Here is a 25,529-nt window from a genome sequence, read left to right on the forward strand (position 1 = left end):
TCCCTCCTCCCCTCTTCTCCTCCCAACTCCTCTCATCTCCCTCCTCCCCTCTTCTCCTCCCAACTCCTCTCATCTCCCTCCTCCCTCTTCTCCTCCCAACTCCTCCCATCTCCCTCCTCCCCTCTTCTCCTCCTAACTCCTCTCATCTCCCTCCTCCCCTCTTCTCCTCCCAACTCCTCTCATCTCCCTCCTCCCTCTTCTCCTCCTAACTCCTCTCATCTCCCTCCTCCCTCTTCTCCTCCCAACTCCTCTCATCTCCTCCTCCCCTCTTCTCCTCCCAACTCCTCTCATCTCCCTCCTCCCTCTTCTCCTCCAACTCCTCCCATCTCCCTCCTCCCCTCTTCTCCTCCTAACTCCTCTCATCTCCCTCCTCCCTCTTCTCCTCCTAACTCCTCCCATCTCCCTCCTCCCCTCTTCTCCTCCTAACTCCTCTCATCTCCCTCCTCCCCTCTTCTCCTCCCAACTCCTCTCATCTCCCTCCTCCCTCTTCTCCTCCTAACTCCTCTCATCTCCCTCCTCCCTCTTCTCCTCCAACTCCTCTCATCTCCCTCCTCCCTCTTCTCCTCCCAACTCCTCTCATCTCCCTCCTCCCTCTTCTCCTCCCAACTCCTCTCATCTCCCTCCTCCCCTCTTCTCCTCCCAACTCCTCTCATCTCCCTCCTCCCTCTTCTCCTCCTAACTCCTCTCATCTCCCTCCTCCTCTTCTCTCCTAACTCCTCTCATCTCCCTCCTTCCCTCTTCTCCTCCCAACTCCTCTCATCTCCCTCCTTCCCTCTTCTCCTCCCAACTCCTCTCATCTCCCTCCTCCCTCTTCTCCTCCCAACTCCTCTCATCTCCCTCCTCCCCTCTTCTCCTCCCAACTCCTCTCATCTCCCTCCTCCCCTCTTCTCCTCCCAACTCCTCTCATCTCCCTCCTCCCTCTTCTCCTCCCAACTCCTCTCATCTCCCTCCTCCCCTCTTCTCCTCCCAACTCCTCTCATCTTCCTCCTCCCCTCTTCTCCTCCCAACTCCTCTCATCTCCCTCCTCCCCTCTTCTCCTCCCAACTCCTCTCATCTCCCTCCTCCCTCTTCTCCTCCTAACTCCTCTCATCTCCCTCCTTCCCTCTTCTCCTCCCAACTCCTCTCATCTCCCTCCTCCCCTCTTCTCCTCCCAACTCCTCTCATCTCCCTCCTCCCCTCTTCTCCTCCCAACTCCTCTCATCTCCCTCCTCCCTCTTCTCCTCCCAACTCCTCTCATCTCCCTCCTCCCCTCTTCTTTATAGACCACCTCCCTGGCTCTCCTGAACTCTACATTGCAGGCGACTTTAATTTGCCGTTTGTAGACTGGTCCAGTAAGTCGATCAAACCAAACTCCAGCAAATCGGCTTCCGACACGAACTCGGGACTAGCCTTTATGGAGTTCATATCTTCAAACTTCCTAGAGCAGCTAGTCGATGAACCCACTAGGAAGGACCAAAACATCCTTGACCTGATCCTATCCAACAACTCCGACTTAATCCACGGTTTATCAGTGTCAAAGACGGAGAAATCAGACCACGACATAGTGACCTGTACTCTCCTCCACCCGCAGTTCCTACTTGAGCAACCAGCAAGGAAAGAGTACAGTCCTGCCACAGCACTTGATGACATCAACTTCAATGCTGCTGACTGGGCCTTGATTAACAAGGAACTCACTACTGTAGACTGGTCGACAGTAACCAACCCTTCAACTAGCCAAGATGCTGCATGGGATATGTTTGAAGGGATCATTGTGCAGATCTGCAAGAAACACGCACCTTCTCATAGCCACAATCGTCAAGCCGCAGCATCTTCAAAAATCCCAAGGTCAAGGGTGGCTCTCCTTAGAAAGAAAAAGCGCCTTAATGCCAGGATCAACTGTATTAAATACAGATTTTGTGGCCCTTCTCCGCCTCGCAATAATGTCAAGCTTCGCAAGCTGGATGAAGAGAGGGCTGCTGTCGAGATGCTCCTTAAAGCGGGCATTAAACAGCAGCGAGCCAGAGAAGAACTTGTTGCTCTTAGTAAGATCAAGACTAATCCTAAGGCGTTTTTATACCTTCGCAAAGAGGTTTAAAACCCCTGCTGCATCTGTCGGACCCCTATTGGATAGTGATGACAAGCTCCAGTCTGATCCAGCCACTATGGGTAATATCTTACAGGATCAATATGCGAGTGCTTTCAGTGACCCTAAAAAGGCAAATCTAGCCGAAGTCCGGACGTCCAAGGTCATTGAGCAACCTCATTCTATCACAGACATCGACTTTAATGAGCAAGATATCCTCGACGCCATCAAAGCGATGAATCGTTTCTCAGCAGTCGGACCTGACAAGTTCCCAGTCCTAATCCTCAAGGAATGTGGAATTGTCCTAGCTCCTGTGATAACCAAGCTTTGGAAAGCTTCGCTAAGCTCTGGTGAAATAGCTACAAAATTCAAGAACCAGAGTATTATCCCCCTTTTTAAAAAGGGGAAAAGGTCGATTGCTGCCAACTATCGACCGGTATCTCTAACATCCAACCTCATAAAGATGTTCGAGAGGGTCGTCCGCGCTAAGCTGGTTGACTACATTGTAGCTCAAGACATCATCAACCACGATCAACACGGCTTTCAAGCTGGAAGAAGCTGTCTTTCTCAACTTCTTCACCACGTCCAAGACATCATGGATGACTTAGATGGTGACGAAAATGCTGATATCCTGTATCTTGATTTCAGCAAAGCCTTCGATAAGGTAGATCACGCTATACTATTGAAGAAGCTCCATATGTACGGTATCCAGGGCAACGCCCACCGCTGGCTGGAAAGCTTCCTCAGTGGAAGAACCCAACATGTCGTTGTCGATGGTATTGAATCTCTCGTCATAATGGTGCTAAGTGGGGTACCACAGGGCACTGTGTTAGGCCCACTGCTATTTATTTTGTATATCAACGACCTGTTCCTAGTTGTAAGACATTGCAAAGTAAAAGTGTTTGCTGATGACTCCAAGCTCCACAAAAACATCAGCTCCCCGTCCGACTGCAAATGTCTCCAGGAAGATCTCTGTGCAGTAGTGCGATGGGCAGTAGCAAACAACATGGAGCTAAACGAAAGTAAGTTCCAACTTCTCCAGCATGGTAAGAACCCTGAGCTAAAGAAACCCTACATTTTACCATCTGGTGCATCGATATCTTCTGATGATGTCGTGAAAGATCTCGGTGTGTATGTTGACAGTGATCTCTCCTGGCGTCAACACATCACAAGAAAGTCTTCTGAGGCAGCGAGCAAAGCTGGATGGGTACTGAGAACTTTCTCTACCAGAGACAAAGACACGATGATGATGCTCTTCAAGACATACGTCCGCTCTATTACCGAGTATTGTTGTGCTCTCTGGTCGCCTCACCTGCAGTGTGACATAATCATGATTGAGTCGATCCAACGCTCATTCACTGCGAAAATAGCAGGATACAAGCATCTTAGCTACTGGGAGCGCCTGAAGCAGCTTGATCTCTACTCCCTACAGCGCCGCCGCGAGAGGTACATGATCATCCTTGTCTGGAAAATTTACTACGGTGAGATTCCCAACAGTGTAAACATTTCTTTCCAACACTCTCAAAGAAGAGGAGTTACATGTCTTCGTCCTCTTGGCGGATCAAAATACAAAAGCATCAACACCATGAGGTTCCATTCTTTCCCTTCAGTGGCTTCTGCTTTGTATAACGTTGTGCCTCACGACATCAAGTCTATCCCAACCTTGCCAAAATTCAAGGCAGCACTTGATCGCTTTCTCCATACCGTCCCCGACACCCCTCCTACCCCTGGATATACAGGGGCAAATGGCAATTCAATCTTGGAATGGGCTGTGAGCAAGACATGATAACGGAGACACCGGTGGTGGAGACGCAAGATGTCTTGGCCTGGGCGTGCTAGCCCGAAACGAACCCAAGGTACCCAAGGTAGGTATCTCCCTCCTCCCTCTTCTCCTCCCAACTCCTCTCATCTCCCTCCTCCCTCTTCTCCTCCCAACTCCTCTCATCTCCCTCCTCCCTCTTCTCCTCCTAACTCCTCTCATCTCCCTCCTCCCCTCTTCTCCTCCCAACTCCTCTCATCTCCCTCCTCCCCTCTTCTCCTCCTAACTCCTCTCATCTCCCTCCTCCCCTCTTCTCCTCCCAACTCCTCTCATCTCCCTCCTTCCCTCTTCTCCTCCCAACTCCTCTCATCTCCCTCCTCCCCTCTTCTCCTCCTAACTCCTCTCATCTCCCTCCTCCCTCTTCTCCTCCCAACTCCTCTCATCTCCCTCCTCCCCTCTTCTCCCAACTCCTCTCATCTCCCTCCTCCCCTCTTCTCCTCCCAACTCCTCTCATCTCCCTCCTCCCTCTTCTCCTCCTAACTCCTCTCATCTCCCTCCTCCACTCTTCTCCCAACTCCTCTCATCTCCCTCCTCCCCTCTTCTCCTCCCAACTCCTCTCATCTCCCTCCTCCCCTCTTCTCCTCTCAACTCCTCTCATCTCCCTCCTCCCCTCTTCTCCTCCCAACTCCTCTCATCTCCCTCCTCCCCTCTTCTCCTCCTAACTCCTCTCATCTCCCTCCTCCCCTCTTCTCCTCCCAACTCCTCTCATCTCCCTCCTCCCTCTTCTCCTCCCAACTCCTCTCATCTCCCTCCTCCCCTCTTCTCCTCCTAACTCCTCTCATCTCCCTCCTCCCCTCTTCTCCTCCCAACTCCTCTCATCTCCCTCCTCCCCTCTTCTCCTCCCAACTCCTCTCATCTCCCTCCTCCCCTCTTCTCCTCTCAACTCCTCTCATCTCCCTCCTCCCCTCTTCTCCCAACTCCTCTCATCTCCCTCCTCCCCTCTTCTCCCAACTCCTCTCATCTCCCTCCTCCCCTCTTCTCCTCCCAACTCCTCTCATCTCCCTCCTCCCCTCTTCTCCTCCCAACTCCTCTCATCTCCCTCCTCCCCTCTTCTCCTCCCAACTCCTCTCATCTCCCTCCTCCCCTCTTCTCCTCCTAACTCCTCTCATCTCCCTCCTCCCCTCTTCTCCTCCTAACTCCTCTCATCTCCCTCCTCCCCTCTTCTCCTCCTAACTCCTCTCATCTCCCTCCTCCCTCTTCTCCTCCTAACTCCTCTCATCTCCCTCCTCCCCTCTTCTCCTCCCAAATCCTCTCATCTCCCTCCTCCCCTCTTCTCCTCCCAACTCCTCTCATCTCCCTCCTCCCTCTTCTCCTCCCAACTCCTCTCATCTCCCTCCTCCCTCTTCTCCTCCCAACTCCTCTCATCTCCCTCCTCCCCTCTTCTCCTCCTATCTCCTCTCATCTCCCTCCTCCCCTCTTCTCCTCCCAACTCCTCTCATCTCCCTCCTCCCTCTTCTCCTCCCAACTCCTCTCATCTCCCTCCTCCCCTCTTCTCCTCCCAACTCCTCTCATCTCCCTCCTCCCTCTTCTCCTCCCAACTCCTCTCATCTCCCTCCTCCCCTCTTCTCCTCCTATCTCCTCTCATCTCCCTCCTCCCTCTTCTCCTCCTAACTCCTCTCATCTCCCTCCTCCCCTCTTCTCCTCCCAACTCCTCTCATCTCCCTCCTCCCCTCTTCTCCTCCTAACTCCTCTCATCTCCCTCCCCTCTTCTCCTCCCAACTCCTCTCATCTCCCTCCTCCCTCTTCTCCTCCCAACTCCTCTCATCTCCCTCCTCCCTCTTCTCCTCTCAACTCCTCTCAACTCCTCTCATCTCCCTCCTCCCTCTTCTCCTCCCAACTCCTCTCATCTCCCTCCTCCCCTCTTCTCCTCCCAACTCCTCTCATCTCCCTCCTCCCCTCTTCTCCTCCCAACTCCTCTCATCTCCCTCCTCCCCTCTTCTCCTCCCAACTCCTCCCATCTCCCTCCTCCCTCTTCTCTCTATTCTCCTTCTCCCATACTCTCTGCCCCTCCACTCTTACTCCCCTGATCTGTTCCTCTTCTAGTGAAGTAGGTTGTCACTGATGATATCATGGTTTTGTATCATGATTGAAACATTTGTCTGACTCAACCGGTCATTTCATTTTGTATATAATATGTATATATAAATTATTATAATATAATATACAATATGTAATATTACCCTGTATGCATCAGGACACGATGGCATCAGTGCGACACAGCAGGACGGAGCTAATGAAGATAAACATGGGTGCACTAACTCGTGACATGTTGGAAGATCTAGTTAACGAGGGAGATGTACAGACAGCGTGTACTATGCTGCTCGTCCTAGAGAAGAAGCTCACTAAAACAATAGACCCCATGTCCCTGGGGGACCTGGAGATAAACTGGTTCCACTCCTACATAGACCTCCTCTCCAGGTTCCAGTTGTGGAGTGTTCAAGCTGCTGTAGTGGCACAAGCTCCTGATCCTATTAAGGTCACTATAAGGGGGAGGGGAGAGGGGTGGGGGACAGGCTGCTGATCCTATTAAGGTCACTATAAGGGGGAGGGGAGAGGGGTGGGGGACAGGCTGCTGATCCTATTAAGGTCACTATAAGGGGGAGGGGAGAGGGGTTGGGGACAGGCTGCTGATCCTATTAAGGTCACTATAAGGGGGAGGGGAGAGGGGTGGGGGACAGGCTCCTGATCCTATTAAGGTCACTATAAGGGAGAGGGGAGAGGGGTGTGGCACAGGCTCCTGATCCAATTAAGGTCACTATAAGGGGGAGGGGAGAGGGGTGGGGGACAGGCTGCTGATCCTATTAAGGTCACTATAAGGGGGAGGGGAGAGGGGTGGGGGACAGGCTCCTGATCCTATTAAGGTCACTATAAGGGGGAGGGGAGCATAGGTGCAGATTTCGTTTTGAGGTGAACTTTTAAGTTCCCGAGAAATTTTCTTAAGTTTGCTTTTTTTTTCCTCCTCGGGCACATTCGTAACCTACGGGCCAGGTAAACCTAAACTACATATTGACCGTTATGTACGTCGGTATCTGTTGAGGAGCCAAATCATCTGAAAAGCCCTTAACCTATATTTTGCTCAGGCACGTAGCCAGGAGGGGAGGGGAGAGGGGTGGGGGACAGGCTGCTGATCCTATTAAGGTCACTATAAGGGGGAGGGGAGAGGGGTGGGGGACAGGCTGCTGATCCTATTAAGGTCACTATAAGGGGGAGGGGAGAGGGGTGGGGGACAGGCTGCTGATCCTATTAAGGTCACTATAAGGGGGAGGGGAGAGGGGTGGGGGACAGGCTGCTGATCCTATTAAGGTCACTATAAGGGGGAGGGGAGAGGGGTGGGGGACAAGCTCCTGATCCTATTAAGGTCACTATAAGGGGGAGGGGAGAGGGGTGGGGGACAGGCTGCTGATCCTATTAAGGTCACTATAAGGGGGAGGGGAGAGGGGTGGGGGACAAGGTCCTGATCCTATTAAGGTCACTATAAGGGGGAGGGGAGAGGGGTGGGGGAGAGGGGTGGGGGACAGGCTGCTGATCCTATTAAGGTCACTATAAGGGGGAGGGGAGAGGGGTGGGGGACAGGCTGCTGATCCTATTAAGGTCACTTTCTATTAAGGTCACTTTAAGGGGGAGGGGAGAGGGGTGGGGGACAGGCTCCTGATCCTATTAAGGGGTAGGGGAGCATAGGTGCAGATTTCGTTTTGAGGTGAACTTTTAAGTTCCCGAGAAATTTTCTTAAGTTTGCTTTTTTTCCTCCTCGGGCACATTCGTAACCTACGGGCCAGGTAAACCTAAACTACATATTGACCGTTATGTACGTCGGTATCTGTTGAGGAGCCAAATCATCTGAAAAGCCCTTAACCTATATTTTGCTCAGGCACGTAGCCAGGATTTTTCTTGGCTGTCCATGTCGGCGAGCGAAGCTGCAAGCTGGTCAGGGGTCTGGGGGCGCGGCCCCCAGCGGGGTCCAGGTAAGGGGCGGACCACATTGGCGGGGGCTAGGGGGGCGCAGCCCCCCGGAAAATTTTTGCGAAATAGGGTGTTTTAGGCTAAATTGAAAGTTTAATGAATTTACAAAAATGTATGGTTTGGCATAATCATTGCCTACAATCCTGACCTGAGTAATTTACCCCTTTGAGACTTTATTTTGGGTTAAAAATTAAGTTTATCGAGAGGAAGTGAAAAATTTTGGTTCAAATTTGGATTTGAAGCCATGTTTAATTTTTTCTGTTGAGGTCAATTTTTTGCGCAGAAAGCGTTCGATTTTAGGGGGAAAAATGTATGTTTCCTTTTAATTTTTATGGTGCCGACGGCACCTGAAATCGACGAAATCTGCAGGGGTGGAGGGGAGAGGGGTGGGGGACAGGCTGCTGATCCAATTAAGGTCACTATAAGGGGGAGGGGAGAGGGGTGGGGGACAGGCTGCTGATCCTATTAAGGTCACTATAAGGGGGAGGGGAGAGGGGTGGGGACAGGCTGCTGATCCTATTAAGGTCACTATAAGGGGGAGGGGAGAGGGGTGGGGGACAGGCTGCTGATCCAATTAAGGTCACTATAAGGGGGAGGGGAGAGGGGTGGGGACAGGCTGCTGATCCAATTAAGGTCACTATAAGGGGGAGGGGAGAGGGGTGGGGGACAGGCTGCTGATCCAATTAAGGTCACTATAAGGGGGAGGGGAGAGGGGTGGGGGACAGGCTGCTGATCCTATTAAGGTCACTATAAGGGGGAGGGGAGAGGGGTGGGGGACAAGCTCCTGATCCTATTAAGGTCACTATAAGGGAGAGGGGAGAGGGGTGGGGGACAGGCTGCTGATCCTATTAAGGTCACTATAAGGGAGAGGGGAGAGGGGTGGGGGACAGGCTGCTGATCCTATTAAGGTCACTATAAGGGGGAGGGGAGAGGGGTGGGGGACAGGCTGCTGATCCAATTAAGGTCACTATAAGGGGGAGGGGAGAGGGGTGAGGACAGGCTGCTGATCCAATTAAGGTCACTATAAGGGGGAGGGGAGAGGGGTGGGGGACAGGCTGCTGATCCAATTAAGGTCACTATAAGGGGGAGGGGAGAGGGGTGGGGGACAGGCTGCTGATCCTATTAAGGTCACTATAAGGGGGAGGGGAGAGGGGTGGGGGACAAGCTCCTGATCCTATTAAGGTCACTATAAGGGAGAGGGGAGAGGGGTGGGGGACAGGCTGCTGATCCAATTAAGGTCACTATAAGGGGGAGGGGAGAGGGGTGGGGGACAGGCTGCTGATCCAATTAAGGTCACTATAAGGGGGAGGGGAGAGGGGTGGGGGACAGGCTGCTGATCCTATTAAGGTCACTATAAGGGGGAGGGGAGAGGGGTGGGGGACAAGCTCCTGATCCTATTAAGGTCACTATAAGGGAGAGGGGAGAGGGGTGGGGGACAGGCTGCTGATCCTATTAAGGTCACTATAAGGGGGAGGGGAGGGGGGTGGGGGACAGGCTGCTGATCCAATTAAGGTCACTATAAGGGGGAGGGGAGAGGGGTGGGGGACAGGCTGCTGATCCTATTAAGGTCACTATAAGGGGGAGGGGAGAGGGGTGGGGGACAGGCTGCTGATCCTATTAAGGTCACTATAAGGGGGAGGGGAGAGGGGTGGGGGACAGGCTGCTGATCCAATTAAGGTCACTATAAGGGGGAGGGGAGAGGGGTGGGGGACAGGCTGCTGATCCTATTAAGGTCACTATAAGGGGGAGGGGAGAGGGGTGGGGGACAGGCTGCTGATCCAATTAAGGTCACTATAAGGGGGAGGGGAGAGGGGTGGGGGACAGGCTCCTGATCCTATTAAGGTCACTATAAGGGGGAGGGGAGAGGGGTGGGGGACAAGCTCCTGATCCTATTAAGGTCACTATAAGGGGGAGGGGAGAGGGGTGGGGGACAGGCTGCTGATCCTATTAAGGTCACTATAAGGGGGAGGGGAGAGGGGTGGGGGACAAGCTCCTGATCCTATTAAGGTCACTATAAGGGGGAGGGGAGAGGCTCCTGATCCTATTAAGGTCACTATAAGGGGAGGGGAGAGGGGTGGGGGACAGGCTGCTGATCCTATTAAGGTCACTATAAGGGGAGGGGAGAGGGGTGGGGGACAGGCTGCTGATCCTATTAAGGTCACTATAAGGGGAGGGGAGAGGGGTGGGGGACAGGCTGCTGATCCTATTAAGGTCACTATAAGGGGGAGGGGAGAGGGGTGGGGGACAGGCTGCTGATCCTATTAAGGTCACTATAAGGGGGAGGGGAGAGGGGTGGGGACAGGCTGCTGATCCTATTAAGGTCACTATAAGGGGAGGGGAGAGGGGTGGGGGACAGGCTGCTGATCCTATTAAGGTCACTATAAGGGGAGGGGAGAGGGGTGGGGGACAGGCTGCTGATCCTATTAAGGTCACTATAAGGGGGAGGGGAGAGGGGTGGGGGACAGGCTGCTGATCCTATTAAGGTCACTATAAGGGGGAGGGGAGAGGGGTGGGGGACAGGCTGCTGATCCTATTAAGGTCACTATAAGGGGGAGGGGAGAGGGGTGGGGGACAGGCTGCTGATCCAATTAAGGTCACTATAAGGGGGAGGGGAGAGGGGTGGGGGACAGGCTGCTGATCCTATTAAGGTCACTATAAGGGGGAGGGGAGAGGGGTGGGGGACAGGCTGCTGATCCAATTAAGGTCACTATAAGGGGGAGGGGAGAGGGGTGGGGGACAGGCTCCTGATCCTATTAAGGTCACTATAAGGGGGAGGGGAGAGGGGTGGGGGACAAGCTCCTGATCCTATTAAGGTCACTATAAGGGGGAGGGGAGAGGGGTGGGGGACAGGCTGCTGATCCTATTAAGGTCACTATAAGGGGGAGGGGAGAGGGGTGGGGGACAAGCTCCTGATCCTATTAAGGTCACTATAAGGGGGAGGGGAGAGGCTCCTGATCCTATTAAGGTCACTATAAGGGGAGGGGAGAGGGGTGGGGGACAGGCTGCTGATCCTATTAAGGTCACTATAAGGGGGAGGGGAGAGGGGTGGGGGACAGGCTGCTGATCCTATTAAGGTCACTATAAGGGGAGGGGAGAGGGGTGGGGGACAGGCTGCTGATCCTATTAAGGTCACTATAAGGGGGAGGGGAGAGGGGTGGGGGACAGGCTGCTGATCCTATTAAGGTCACTATAAGGGGGAGGGGAGAGGGGTGGGGACAGGCTGCTGATCCTATTAAGGTCACTATAAGGGGAGGGGAGAGGGGTGGGGGACAGGCTCCTGATCCTATTAAGGTTACTTTAAGGGGACGGGGTCTTTATCACAATTATCTCGAAATCGGTACCATGACTTTCAGCACTCATAATAATTTTTTTGAGTTCTTATACCATCATGCATCAGCATAAAATAATATTCAAATTATATACATTTTTGAAAATATTTTCGCAGAAAATTGTTCACTTTTTACAAGGTTTGCGTTCAGGTACTGAACACTAAGAACGTGATAACAGCGATGTGCACCAAGTGCAGCACAAATGACAAAGTTGGCGGTAAACGGGCGGTGCTGCACAGTGGCCTGTGCAGCAGGTGCGGTATTGTTGCAGTGTGTTCCCTCTGTAGAATAGCGGTCAAAGGTCTCTACATCTGGTGTCAGGGCTGCTGTCACGGCGGCCATCCTCATCATATGAGACAATGGTTTGAGAATAATCGACTCTGTCCCGCCGCTTGCGGGCATGCCTGTCAGTTCTCTTGACAATTTGGAAACTATCTTAAATTTGCAAAGTTAAATGTGTTTTGATTGTTTATTCCGGGTCCTGTATATTTAAGTTTGATTCAAATTGTTTTAACTGGGATAGACTTATTCAGGGGAACCTCTCTTCAGAAACTGGGCAGTTTTATTTTTCGAATACTGAATTATCCAAGTACTCTAGAGTAAAGTGTAGTAAACACCTCCTCCCCCGTCTGTAAGCCACAATATGAATAACCATAGTTATTGTGTAAAAAGTACCCTTTATAGCTTTACGCAATATGTGAATATTATAATACTGATAAAATAATACTTTCGTTGATTGAAATGTCTCTTATTCTAGATTCCTTACACGTCATAACTAAATAACTTGTAAAATTTGATAACTTCTTTTGTACCTTTTTTGATATCTGTTTTATTAAGGTATCATAGATATGTAGTTTATAGAGGGTAGAAAAGATGATTTTAATAATTTAAAATCCGATTGTAACAATGTAACATTAACTTTCACAACGATCTTTGATTTCATTTATATTTCTGCGTTTCATTTTAAGTCTGTTATTTTCTATTCTTATAATCGGATAATGTAATATTAGCGAATAGAAATTAATAGATATTTCTGTACTTAGTCCCGATATAATAGTAGTATCGAGTTTCTGCTCAAAATTGAATGCTTTTGAGGATGATATGTATGAGTTGATAAGGTCCATCGATGATCGAGTTCTCGAAATCGAAAAACAACTTTCAGCAGAAACTCGATAAAGACCTTGAAAAGCTCCGCAACTCCGGCAAGGTCATAGTACCACTACCACTTACCAGCGGACAAGACCACCAACATGTACCTCGTGTCAACAGAACGATAAACTCCTAACCGAAAATGTAACAAAAACGTATAAGAATGCTAATCCAGAGAAGAAAGACGACATTGACAAAATGTCAGCCAAACTGGGGGGCGGGGGCCATCTACTTTAACTTACTCTTAGGACGTCCGCCAAAATCACAGATTTACAGGCCTCCTCCTGTCCGGGTGTGTCCGTATTTTCAAAACCCCTCCCCTCCCTATTTGATAAAATTTAAAGAGTTGAAATAAATTCTGCCAAAATTCCCGGATTTTCAGAAACCACCCCTCCCCCTGTCCGGATTTGTCCGAAATTCCAAAACCACCCTACCCCCCCTCCCTATTAGTATTTGCTGGACGTCCTGAGTAGATGGCCCCTTGCCCGATCAAGCTGTAATTAGAAGACCTAGTGTGTAGCGCTCCTACTAAATCGCTCGCCCAAATTTTAAGAAAATTCTTGTGAAAAGGCCCTTTCCACTTTCACGAATCACCCCCCATGACGTAGGGTTAAAATGCTTCCTGGAGAGTTATGGGCAAAAAACCGTTTTGGTCACGTGACAGGCTAGTAAAAGTAAAACTTGACCATTGTTAATGATCTGGCCCGGCGCGCGCTACTTCGTAGCACTTGCCATTTCGTAGCACTTGCCATTTCGAGAAGAAAGCGGCGCGCGCTACTTCGAAGAAATTTAGACGAGTAACATCCGTCAATAGTAAAACGTGAATTCGATTATTTAGGGCTCGGGTTAGGGTTAGGGTTGTGGTTAAGATTATGGATAGCTTCGGGGTTATGGTTAGGGTTGGGATTAGGGTTTATGTATGATGTAGAACCGTTTTTTGTAGCGCGATGCACTACTGGGTCGCGCGCGCGCATATCATCCAATAATGCTTCTCGCAACCACCAACGTATGCAGATCGGCGAGATGCGAAGGATTGACATCGTGAATCAAAACCGTTTTGTACGGCTGCAAAACCAAAAAAACCAAAGTCACGTGAAATTTTTGGGCGAGCGATTTAGTAAGAGCCCTGTCGATGGCGCACTGTACTACCTACTATATTACATTATGCACTCAAGAGGCCAGCAGCTACAAGTAAAATACCCGAAGCTATGTTTTTGGGTAAGTAATTAAAGGTGCTTTTTGGTGACAAACGGATTTGAGTCTTCTCAAAGTAGGCTTTGACAATAGCATTTTTGAGCCTTACTGATAGTACGGTTTCACTAATTCACTCGCCATGGATTATAGGATAAGCGCGCTATTTTGTATTTCGCATTGGATATAAAGATGACCAATGATATTGCAGTGTTTAAGTCACGTGCGCGTGATATAGCGCGCTGGCGTGTGATCTTGAGATCAGATCACAGATACAAACTTTTGTTCCCTCCTCTTTTTCACTCCCTCTCTGCATTATGCCTTCTGATAAACCTATCGCTTGCAGTTTGTTGAATATCTATGTCATCTGTCAGTGTCATCTGTCATTCCGCCGAATCTTTATGGTTTGAACATAATAGGCTATTATGTTTATGAACATAATAGCCTGGGGTCTTGGAGGACTTCGCCGCTTCGACGCGCCGCGCGAACTAGCATTCTTGCTTCGTCGACGATCGTTGCTCTGCTTCGCAGAGCAACGATCTCGATGGATTGACATCGTCAATCAACCTGGGGTCCTTAGGTAAGATTTGTAGGTTTACAACCTACCAGGACGCGCGCCGAGTTGGACTCGTCGACGGTCCCTATATGGAACAGATATTTTACGAGTATCACCCGTTAAGGTACCTAAGATACAAGGTATTTTAGCGCTTGACATACGTTGCATGCCACTTTTCGCGCGCGAAGCGCGCGCCGCCGAAGGCGGAAAATTATCTCTGATATTGGGATACGAAACATGTATCAATTTAGCGCTAATTTAGGCCAGCACAATTTTCTTCAAACAAATAGATATTGAGTATCCTTCCCGACCTTCAACATTCAATTGCAACCAAAATTTGTAAGCTTACTCATAGACATAGACTTACAAGGAAAGTGTCCGAAAAATATCAACTCCGATATCCACCAAATTTTTCGGACAGTTGTGAAAGCCCTATTGGAAGGTCGTCGCCAATTTTCAGAATGATCTCATTCAAGGAACTGAAGATATATCCGAATAATACGACAAAAATCAACGAATTTGGTCAAATTACGCGACTTTTACAGCTACTTTTGCTCCAAAAGCCGCGCACCATCAAATATGGCACCTAGGCGAAACTCACTGATCTTTCCAAAAAGGTATGACAAATTTGGTATTGTGAAAATTCTCACAGTCTCTAGAAAACAATGGTACAAAAATTTTAAATCCGAGCAAGTTTATTTTTATCGTGCAGGATTGGGCGACATCTGTCCGACAGCGACATCTGTCCGAAAGCTGAATTAGGGATTTCGGACAGATGTCGCTGTCGGACAGGAGTCGTTTTTGGCGACATCTGTCCGAAATTTGGATCATATTGTAATTTCGGTTCACATTCGTATTTCACAAGCTCACAGGTAATCTCGTGACGTTCTAAAGCTGATGTGATCGCTTAAGATCTGATCCATCGATACGTGATTGACTAGTTGAGAACAGGATCGTGCTAGCCGTACCCTAACAAGCTGTCGATCACATCACAGGACATGAGTACATATAGGACAGCAGTATGGAGATCATTTATCGCAATCCACAATGGCAACCAATCAACCACCAATCCTAACTTCGCTCCTCACATGTAGAATCAACACGAAGCTGCACAGATGAGGATTCCTCACTCATCCAAAATCGCAGAAGGTTGGCATCACGGATTCCATTCAATGCTGTCCTGATCGAAGCCCACAATTTGGAAGTTCCTTGATTGCCTTAAAGTAAAACAAGCCCTTACCAGTGGCGTAACGTTGCCTGTTGGCGCCCCCCTGCCGAAAAGGCGCCCCCCTGTTGGCGCCCCCTCCCCTTTTGGTGCCCCTCCCTAAAATTGAACAAATTAGGTGATTTTAGAAGATACGCCGGTAAAAATCTCTAAAAAAGTGTGTATCTAGAGCAAAACGCGCAGTTTTGCTAGTTTTTTTATTTCAAAATTCAAATAAACTTTACATCAATGTATTACAGTTATGTTCAATAAAAAGACCACAATATCTCCTGTGAAGCAAAAACATGGAAAAAGCGAGCTAGAAAAATATTCATGATACTCAACACTACCAGGCTCAGCTGGAGTGAGAAACAATATATGTAAAAACATCAAGGTAAAATTTATTTTGGCTGAACCAAAACACGGTGGTAAGACCATAATAACATTGGTGCCGACCCTACATAAAATCATTAATAAATAATCAAGAGAACAAATTTAAATGTATACGATACCTTCTTGCTACTACTCCACAAACTTACACGACATAACAACAAAATAACATAATTAAATAATATTATAATAAAACAATCTATAATCTAGCCACTCACGTACTGCGTGACGCGCTTCGGGTTGTTTCATAAGAGAAAAAACGGCGCGTTCTACTGCAGGTGCGAGGGGCAAATTATAGAGAGTATGACATTCATAAAGTAAAATATATATATAATAATATTCCATGATGGGCCGTCTAATCAGGCCAGCATACGTCAGAAGACCAGAGAAATTCAGTTAGCTTTGTTTTGAAAATAGAAATTTTCTCAGTCTGTCTAACATAGGCTGGCAGTGCATTCCACAGAAGCATTGTTCTATAAAAGAAGCTGTTTCTGAAACTATCGCAGTTTGGTACAATAGAGCAGGTATATGTGCTGGTGTCAAGTCCTTCAATGACTGATGCCGTGCTCCTTGTGTACCTCATTGTTCCAGCTTCAACAACAGTAATATATTCAGGTAGAGATATACTTACCAAATCATTTACTATTTTATAGAAGAGCGTAATTGAATTATGGATGAACTTAGATCTAATGGGTAGAATTTTAAGCTCCTTCTGCTTCTCATAAAATACAATATCACTATAATGATCAAACTGTTGTCCATTGATCCATTTGATCGCTCTTTTCTGGATTGCCTCAAACTTCGACATGTGTGTCGATCGCTGAGGACACCATATAACTGAGCAATGTTCAAAGATTGATCTTACAATGGTAAGGTAGAAAGCCCTCTTTTGGCGTTTATCCATGGTAAAATGACAGGTTCTCTTTAAGAGCCCAAGCTTCGAGCTTGCTTTAGATATCAATTGATCACAATGTGCACCCCACAGAAACCTGTTGTTCATTATTACACCAAGATCTGTATGGGATGCCACATAATCAATTATGACTTCATTAAGATTATACCAATAAATATTAAAAGGAAGATTGTCTAATACATTTCTTTGCAGAGTTACAGATAACACCTTACACTTTGAAGGGTGAAAAGTCATTTTGTTATCGATTGACCAGGCAAACAACCTGTCTATATCTCCTTGAAGAATATAGTGGTCTTCAAAGCATTCGATGACCCTCCAAATTTTGGTGTCATCTGCATACAATGCTACATTTGTATCCTCCGAAACACACGAGAACATGTCGTTGATGAATAGAACAAACAGAAGTGGTCCCAGAATAGATCCCTGGGGCACTCCTGATTGCACGGGAAGCATGCTTGAGACAGCTCCGCCTACAACAACCTGCTGTCGTCTGTCTTGTAAATACGACTTTAAAAATCTAAGCATCAGACCATCAATACCATATAAATTTTTTAGCTTGCGAAGGATTAAGTCATGTGAGACACTGTCAAATGCCTTAGCAAAATCAAAATAAACAATGTCGGATCTTGACTTATTGTTCAGGGCCAGTGCAAGGTTGTCTGTGAATGGGACCATCTGGGTAGTGCAAGACTTCCCATTCACAAAACCGTGTTGTCTACAGTCGATTAACCCTTCACAAGCTGCGAGCAACTCTTCCGAAATACAACGTTCAAAAACTTTCATAACTAAGCATGTCAGTGAGATGGGTCTGTAATTTTCAACAGATCCTTTTTCACCCTTCTTGTGTACCGGGACAACAGAAGCAAGCTTCCATTCCTCCGGCACACATCCAGTCACAAAAGAGCTGTTGAAAATCATGGTTAGAGGCTTTGCAAGAGTGCTCGCACAATTTTTTAACACAGTGCCATGGATACCATCTGGACCTGCGGCTTTACCCGGTTTAACCCCTTTCAAAATTAACAAAACATCCAACACGTGAAATCTCAAATCCATAAAATTGTTACTGGAGCTCATGTCGATGTCAATGTCATATGAGCTACTTGAGGAGAATTGTTGATAGAAGTATTCATTGAATAAGCTAGCCTGTTCAACTGGTGTGTTCCTAAAACGATCACCGTATCGGACCGTTTCAGGTATCCTAGTCGACTTAGACTTTGATTTCACGTGTGTCCAAAACTTTTTGGAAATAAGGGCAGAATCAGAATCATCTTCGACACTGAGTCTCATCTTTTCGTTCATTATGCGTTTAAAATCTTTGCGGTACTGACGGAACTTTTCAAGATCAGACTCATTGCCAGATTCATTAGCCTTTTCTCTCCATTTCTCTTTATCTCTCAGAACCCTATCACAATCAGAGTCATGCCAAGGCGGCTGAAACTCACACTTAACATTTTTCTTTGGGATATATTCAATGCAGAGTTTAATCAGAACATCTTTGAAAAGAGGCCAGGAAATGTGTGGATCATGAGACCCAGCCACATTATCCCAATTGACCCGCCTCAGAGCAAAGTTCAAGCCGTCCCAATTGGCTTTGGTATAGTTATATACTTTGCGTTTAGGAGACTTTCTGCGGCTGACATTGAAGTTTATCCCAAAGTTGATACCAAAGTGGTCAGATAAGCACGCCTCATTATGATCCAGTATTTTTAAATTGTTAATAATATTAGGGACATTTGTGAACAGTAAATCAAGCACATTCCCTGCTTTATGTGTAGGTTCATTAATTAGTTGAGTGTGTCCTAGGTCACCAGTAAGGAAATCCAGGAAGCCATTTTGCAGTTCACAGGATGTCTCACCAGCAGGCCAAGAAACACAGTTCAAATTCATATCTCCTATTAAAACATGCTTGTCAATCTTCTTTTTTAATGCAAGAGTTCTAAAATAATTAGAAAATTCCACGTAATTGTCGTCGCTTAAAGTCCCCACTCTATAAAAAGTCGAAATACACAACTTTCTACCAGTCGGAAGCTTTAAGACAACAGACAATAACTCAGCTTGAGCTTTCACTACAGCTATCCTAGTACTAGTAACATCTAGATCAAATCTATGAGCTATTAAGACTCCACCCCCGTTTTTTCTAAACCTCTTAGGTCGTTCAGGATCCCATGGATGAGTTTTGAGGGACCTGTCCAGCCTAAAGATTTTATAACCAGAAGGTAGAATCTCACTATCCAATATTGACTTTTTCAGCCAAGTCTCATTTAAAATAACAATATCAGGTTTGTTTGTATACAAAAAACCATGCAGTTCATGTACTTTCGTCATGTTAAGTGGTGGGTTAACTGACGCAAGGTCACGAGTGTTAATTAGACCTTGTACATTGTTATAAAAAACAGATATAGGCTTTTTCCCAGGTCCTGGATTTAAAAGTGACGTGTTACATATAATAAGCAATATTAGGTTCAGGGAGAAAGTGTAGATAACCAGAGCAGTAAGAACACCAATCCATCTCAGAAAGAATTGGAATGATCTTCTCAGAGCAGATGATTTACGACACTTTAAATAATAAGATCCTTTATCAAAATATCTCAGAATAAATGCTGTCATAATTATTAGGAAATACAGGTTAATACTACTATAAAGGCTGGGAAGATTACCAGGTCTACCAATATGACTAATATTCTTTAATCCACTGTCCACACGTGTTGATAGATCCAACGAAATAACAATAATAAATAACAAAATATACAGATATAAAATTAGTGAACTGACAAATAATCCAATGGGTGAACATAACTGGGACAACACAGACACGTAGCAGACTTTTCTTTTACCACAAACTTTTCGAACAACAGAATTAAACTTTCCAGTGCATATGCGGTGTTGCTGGTCATTTATTCCCATGTGTAGCAATGTCACGGTTGTGTTTTACCCAGGTGTATCTATCACTCAAAATTCACTTTTTAATACATCATCTAAATAATTTATCTAACAAATATGAATCATACTTAAATACCAATCTCAGTAACCCAACGGATTAAACCATGTTGAGTGAATGAGAAAGATATAGTGTCTTGCTAACACACCCATACCCCTAGCATTGGGGTGAATATCCCACTTCTTGGATTCCAAACTATACTTGGGAAATAACTGGTAGTTCCTGCCGCCCCATGAACTAAGGAAACTACTAAAGACATCGAGGTAAAATAATTTAAATTTGGAACAAAGACTAAAGAGTAGTTTGTTCATAGAGACCACGTTTTGTTCTCCCTTGGGGTTACCGTTAGCAGGTATAGGGAGGAGGGACTGGACAAAGATCTTTGCTGAAGGAGCTAAGGATTTAATTTTTGACATAAAGTTCTGCAGAGGGCTTTTAAGGTGTAATATGCCAGTCTGACAGTATCGAATGTCGTTAGTCCCTACACACACAAACAGTTTCTTAATCTCTAGATCAGTACTTTAGTTAAGTTTTCGAAATTGTCCCACATTCAAACGACGATTTGGCGCCCCCCTAAGACGGCGCCCCCCTGCACAGCGGGGTCAGCAGGGCCCTTCGTTACGCCACTGGCCCTTACAGACGTGAAGAAAACCAAGAGAGACGAACTACCTGAGCCACGTGCACCCAAATGGATCCGTTTTGTCATACGTTGTATGACCCGCCGCGCACGAAGTGCGCGGCTCCCCCTGTAGCGTCGAAGACGCTACAGGGGGTCATAGCCGTTTTGCAAACAATAACAAACCAAAAGGGAACTCAGTCAGTTCCCTCCACAATAAAGCGGCGCGCCATCCGTATTTGTACTGAATATTTGTGTGTCGCTAATACGAAATGTTTGCGGAGAACATGTCTGTTGCGTTAATTTGGATCCAGCCTTACTTCTGAATTCGATCGACCTTTATCACTAAATTATTCACTAAATGGTTTTGAGCTTGAAGTTGAATTATTCTAGTCCAGTTTATCTACTCGATCTACCGTTAGTCATTTCGCTTCTTAATAATTGCTGTTGTTTAGTGTTTAGGTAGGAATTATAGGATAGCTTTCGCTTTTACAGCCATCTGCACTGTAATGCACGTCGAATGAATGTATGGAGATTTGGTCTTGTTTGAGCATTTCATATCAGTTAATTAAAAGGTAATTATACCTGTTATTGTATAAGTATAAAAGGCATGTAATATTCTAAACTTCGATATTAAAACACTTTGTTCGGTTTGTGTAGACGTAACTTTACTGTAACCTGCTCATGCCTATCCTGATCCCAGAATTATTATCAGTTTTATTATATCAGTATGTTCAACAGGTCAGACGCTTTAGTAATAGTAATATAATGTGATGTATGATATCGACAATTGTGACTTGTGGTTTAACCTGCATAATCTCCTCTCCCAATGATTGATAAATGTTCACACCTGGCGTCTTCATGGGATTGATTCCCTTAAACAATAAACCCAACGCACACAATAAGCAACTTATATGTTATATTAGTATTACATCACCATTTATCAATTAGTATATCAAAATATTGTAATTTTGTATGGCTGAAATGTAACGCTTGATTTATATATATAATAATTAATCGAATTTTCAAATGAAAAAAACCAGTATCTCTATTAGATGTCTTGCAGTCGAAAATAATGCTGGATCGTTGTTCGACCTTATACTTTTCTGCTGAAGCTCCATGACGGTCAACACGTATAATACCTCTCTTGGAACCTATTTCAATTTGTACATGCTCAAAGGATGAAACCCGAAGGTGAGTTGTAGACTTATTCTAATATTCTCGTAACATCTCACTGCTTCCCTATTTACCCCTAACTTAAGTGCTTGTGAACCACATCAAAACCCTGATTTATCATACACGACGATTAATCGCACAAGTTGTCTTTCTCTCAAACAGCAAACTGTGCAGTAAATCGTGGTGTTACTGTACATGATTTGCCTGGTGAATACCATGATTACAACAATAAGTTTATGATAACAATTCTTCTAACCCTTAACACATTACGCCCACATTGCAGTTGATGAACAGAGAAAAAGTCATATCTTGGGATATGGACCGATATATCAGTTGATCTTCGAATAAGAGGTGAGAATTAATTTTAAATATATCGAGTTTGTAGGGTTTAATTATATTATGAGGTCCTATTATGCATCATATAATGGGTTCGAAATGATACTATCATGCCCACACAAGTCAACATATCAGAATAAGTCAAGTTACACGGCCACAAAGATTTTCCAATCAAACAATGTACCAGTCCTGCTTGAGTTGATCGGCTCTATATAATATATCAGATTTGTCTTAGTTTGTTGGTCAACTGCTGTCAGAATCAAGTTTCATGACCCCCCACCCTGAAAGACCCCCCCCCCCCCCCCCTCACACAGACAAATACTACTGATAAACATCCTGACTAATATACTGATGTAATCTAGCAGTTTGGCTAGAACTATGCCAACTATAATTTATAGGTGAACTGTGCTGAAACCGTGCCAGATTATCTGGCATTACTAAAATATTGCTTGTGATTGTTAATCAGTCACCCGTCTAATTGTAGATGATGGTTATCACTGTAATAGTCCGGAGGTCGCAAACTTGCTCTGTTCCTCAACCCATATCGTGGTTCTGGTTCCGATATCTCTTGATCACTTGATGGTTCTGTTCTCCAGCATCCAGCTGATCTGTGCCTTTATCACTATAGTCTCGAAAGACACGATGCAAACGTTCAGTTTTTACTCTCCTGTACTTCTAAAAATCCGCTCCATCGATCACTTTCTACTTTAATTATTTAATTCCGTTAGAGGAGTACTCCTTATTGATATGCAGTAGCTGATAGACTCGCAGTCCCTAGCCGTGTACTTGTCCGAGCAATTAAAATCAATTACGGTTTGTGCTGATAGAAGAATAATGATAGTGCGGGAATGTGGCAGTGTAAATATGAACCTGGAATTTAGGATGTGTGGCTTATCCATTAATATTATTATTAGTTGCCGCTAGTCTGTACCCAGTTTGTTCTGGCTTTTTTGTGTACAAGACGTATATACATATCATAGTTTATTTTTGTAATATCATATAATATATAGTACGTAATAATAACCATATGACTAATAACTAATTAACTAATTGACTAATTAACTAATTAACTAATTAGCCAATTCACTAAACTAATAGGGGGGGGGGCAGTAATATGACCGTTATATCCAGTAACTGTCAAACCCGTTGTGATCTTCTTAGTCCTGGAATATTATGTAATAGGAAACTGGGCCACGTGTCATTGTCATTTTCACTCTGCAGGTCAAGAGCATGCGTTTTGTAGCCGATTTAAAAAGGTTTATGGAAAAAAGTTTGGGTAGGGTGCTTACATTTGCATTTACAGCATAAATTGAGAGTAAAGGTTCTTTAAAGAACAAGCGAAAATCTGAAATATGTGGTGTTGCACTCGGCTAACCAGGAAGCTGCAGTCACGTGATCTGAGTTTGCAGAGGGCGCATTTTCTGGGATGGTCATACGGATTTGTTGAGTGACTGAGCTACGGAAGTGTTTGTTTCGGTGCATGAGAATTAGTGTGTTTTTTACAATAACACTGTGCACGGTGAGCATACCATTGTCATTGAAAAATTGTTTAGTGTGCTCTGGCAGTCGACCGTCTTTGTAAAAGTAATTAATGTAACCTGGCATTACTGCCCTGATACCCTGTTTTTGTCGTGAGAAGAGTGATTCAATATGATTTTTTGCTGCAAACCCCCATATAATTGAACAGAAGTTTAAATGCGATTGAACAAAACTTTGATATAACTGTAGCCTTATTTGAATCGGTAGGTGATATAATTCCTACAGTAGGTGACATAATTCCATCATTTTTTCTAACAGCTGCGATATGCTTAGACCATGTTAATTTATCATCCATTATAACGCCAAGAAACCGTGCTTCCCTTTTACGATCTAATTGTGTGTCTGCAATATGAATATATGGAGTATTGTCAGTATTTCTAACACCGAAAATCATATAGCAGGTTTTTAGATTAAGTGAAAGCCCATTACAGTCAACCCAGCATACAAACTCGTGGCAGAATTGGTTGAATTTTGTATCGTGTGCATTTTTACCTTTTATTAGATGTTTAAAGACAAATACTATAATAAACATCCTGACTCATATACTGATGTAATCTAGCAGCGTGGCTAGAACTATGCCAACTATAACTGATAGGTGAACTGTGCTCGGTTGGGCCTGGGTAACACTCAATCCCAGTCTTGAAACCGTGCCAGATTATCTGGCATTACTAAAATATTGCTTGTGATTGTTAATCAGTCACCCGTCTAATTGTAGATGATGGTTATCACTGTAATAGTCCGGAGGTCGCAAACTTGCTCTGTTCCTCAACCCATATCGTGGTTCTGGTTCCGGTATCTTTTGATCACTTGATGGATCTGTTCTCAAGCATCCAGCTGATCTGTGCCCAGTAATCGACCGGGATTCCCGGTACCGGGAATCCCGGTACCGGGATTGGCAATTATGAGCTATCCCGGTCCCGGTCAAATGCTGATTTATGATCCTGGTCTTGGTCCCGGTCCCGGTTAATTCAGGATTCTTGGTCCCGGTCCCGGTCAATCACTCAAATTTGCCGGGATTTTGGCCGGGATCTTTTACATAATTTCATTCACTGTGATTTTAAGTTTTTCCTTTCATTCATTGTGAATTTCATCTTTAAATATCCTCTGAGCCAAATAAAACAATGTTTAAAATTGCTAAACAAGTTTGAGTAATAAATTATGATCATGAATTAACCAATAATCGACCGGAATTCGCGGTACCGGGAATCCCGGTACCGAGATTGGCAATTTTGAGCTATCCCAGTCCCGGTCCCGGTCAAGTCACATTTTTCATCCCGGTCCTGGTCCCGGTCAAATTATGCGGATCCCCCAGACAACCATAACACGAGGTCAACGAAAATATGGAATATAATAACCCCTAATTTAAAATCTTTGATTATTCTGTTAGTATTTCTTGCCTGAAATCCAGACTGAAATCTTCACTACTTGCCAACCATCATTGTCATGCCGTGTGTGACTGGACAAATAAAGATTTTGATATTTGTAACCTTAAAATTTCGTAGGCTCCTGCAGGGATTCCACCTGACCACCAAAATTTCATGACCAAATCGACTTACTCTGCCAGCGTATTCCTCTGTCAAGTTAAATGTGATGTGTGAGTGAGTAAGTGTAGTGTAAAGAGATCCTATTTTTGTATCCAATTTGAATTCTAATAAAGACCCTAAGCATTATGATCAAATTTTTAGTACAATAGTTATATCAGGGTTGACATCTATGATTAATATTATAACCCAATATTCATTTTTTTCCTCCCCTAAATTTAAACCCACGGCCCCCACTTAGACATTTAGCCATGATTTAGTATTGAACACCCAAAATACTTACCGTCCTTAATAATTGTAAAGACCATTTGTTACAAAATAGCTGCTAGAATAGTACATGCCAAATATTCCCTCTTACACCCACAAATTATAATGCCTAATTCCTATCAACGCCTCTAGTTTGGTCATTAATCAACCAGACTAGCGTTCTGGTGTGTACAAAAGCTACCAGCCAGTAAATTCCTTGCCCCGCTAGTTGATTGTCAAAAAATCATACAGCTCAGAAAAAATGGCCATTTACCACTAAGATCAGACTAAGAGCATTATATGTTTTCATTTGTTTAAATTTTATGCTGTAAAATGTGCTAAAACTTTGATTATTTGTTTAATTGATTATTTGTTTAATTGATTTATGATTCCGGTCCCGGTTAATTCAGTATTCTTGGTCCCGGTCCCGGTCAGGCTTGACATCATGTCCCGGTCGTTTACTGTCTGTGCCTTTATCACTATAGTCTAGCGAAAGACGCGATGCAAACGTTCAGTTTTTACTCTCCTGTACTTCTAAAAATCCGCTCCATCGATCACTTTCTA

The 25,529-nt window shown here is 45.4% G+C and overlaps 2 protein-coding genes across 8 annotated transcripts in view; one reads left to right on the top strand and one right to left on the bottom strand.

Moving 5' to 3' along the window:
* Positions 1 to 12,114, top strand: part of LOC134825001 (GATOR2 complex protein WDR24-like) — a 43,055-nt gene extending 30,941 nt beyond the window's left edge. For all 7 annotated transcript variants that reach the window (XM_063837090.1, XM_063837049.1, XM_063837057.1 and 4 more), the window contains 2 exons: positions 6,076 to 6,357; positions 11,321 to 12,114. In XM_063837090.1, coding sequence (XP_063693160.1) covers positions 6,076 to 6,357; positions 11,321 to 11,590 — 552 coding nt within the window. In that variant the 3' untranslated portion in view covers positions 11,591 to 12,114. The remainder of the gene's footprint in view (positions 1 to 6,075; positions 6,358 to 11,320) is intronic.
* Positions 1 to 25,529, bottom strand: part of LOC134825041 (uncharacterized) — an 852,482-nt gene that overhangs the window by 686,169 nt on the left and 140,784 nt on the right. The window lies entirely within an intron of this gene.

The sequence above is a fragment of the Bolinopsis microptera genome, chromosome 1, assembly GCF_026151205.1.
Source record: "Bolinopsis microptera isolate Bmic1 chromosome 1, MBARI_Bmic_1.0, whole genome shotgun sequence".
Lineage (NCBI taxonomy): Eukaryota > Metazoa > Ctenophora > Tentaculata > Lobata > Bolinopsidae > Bolinopsis > Bolinopsis microptera.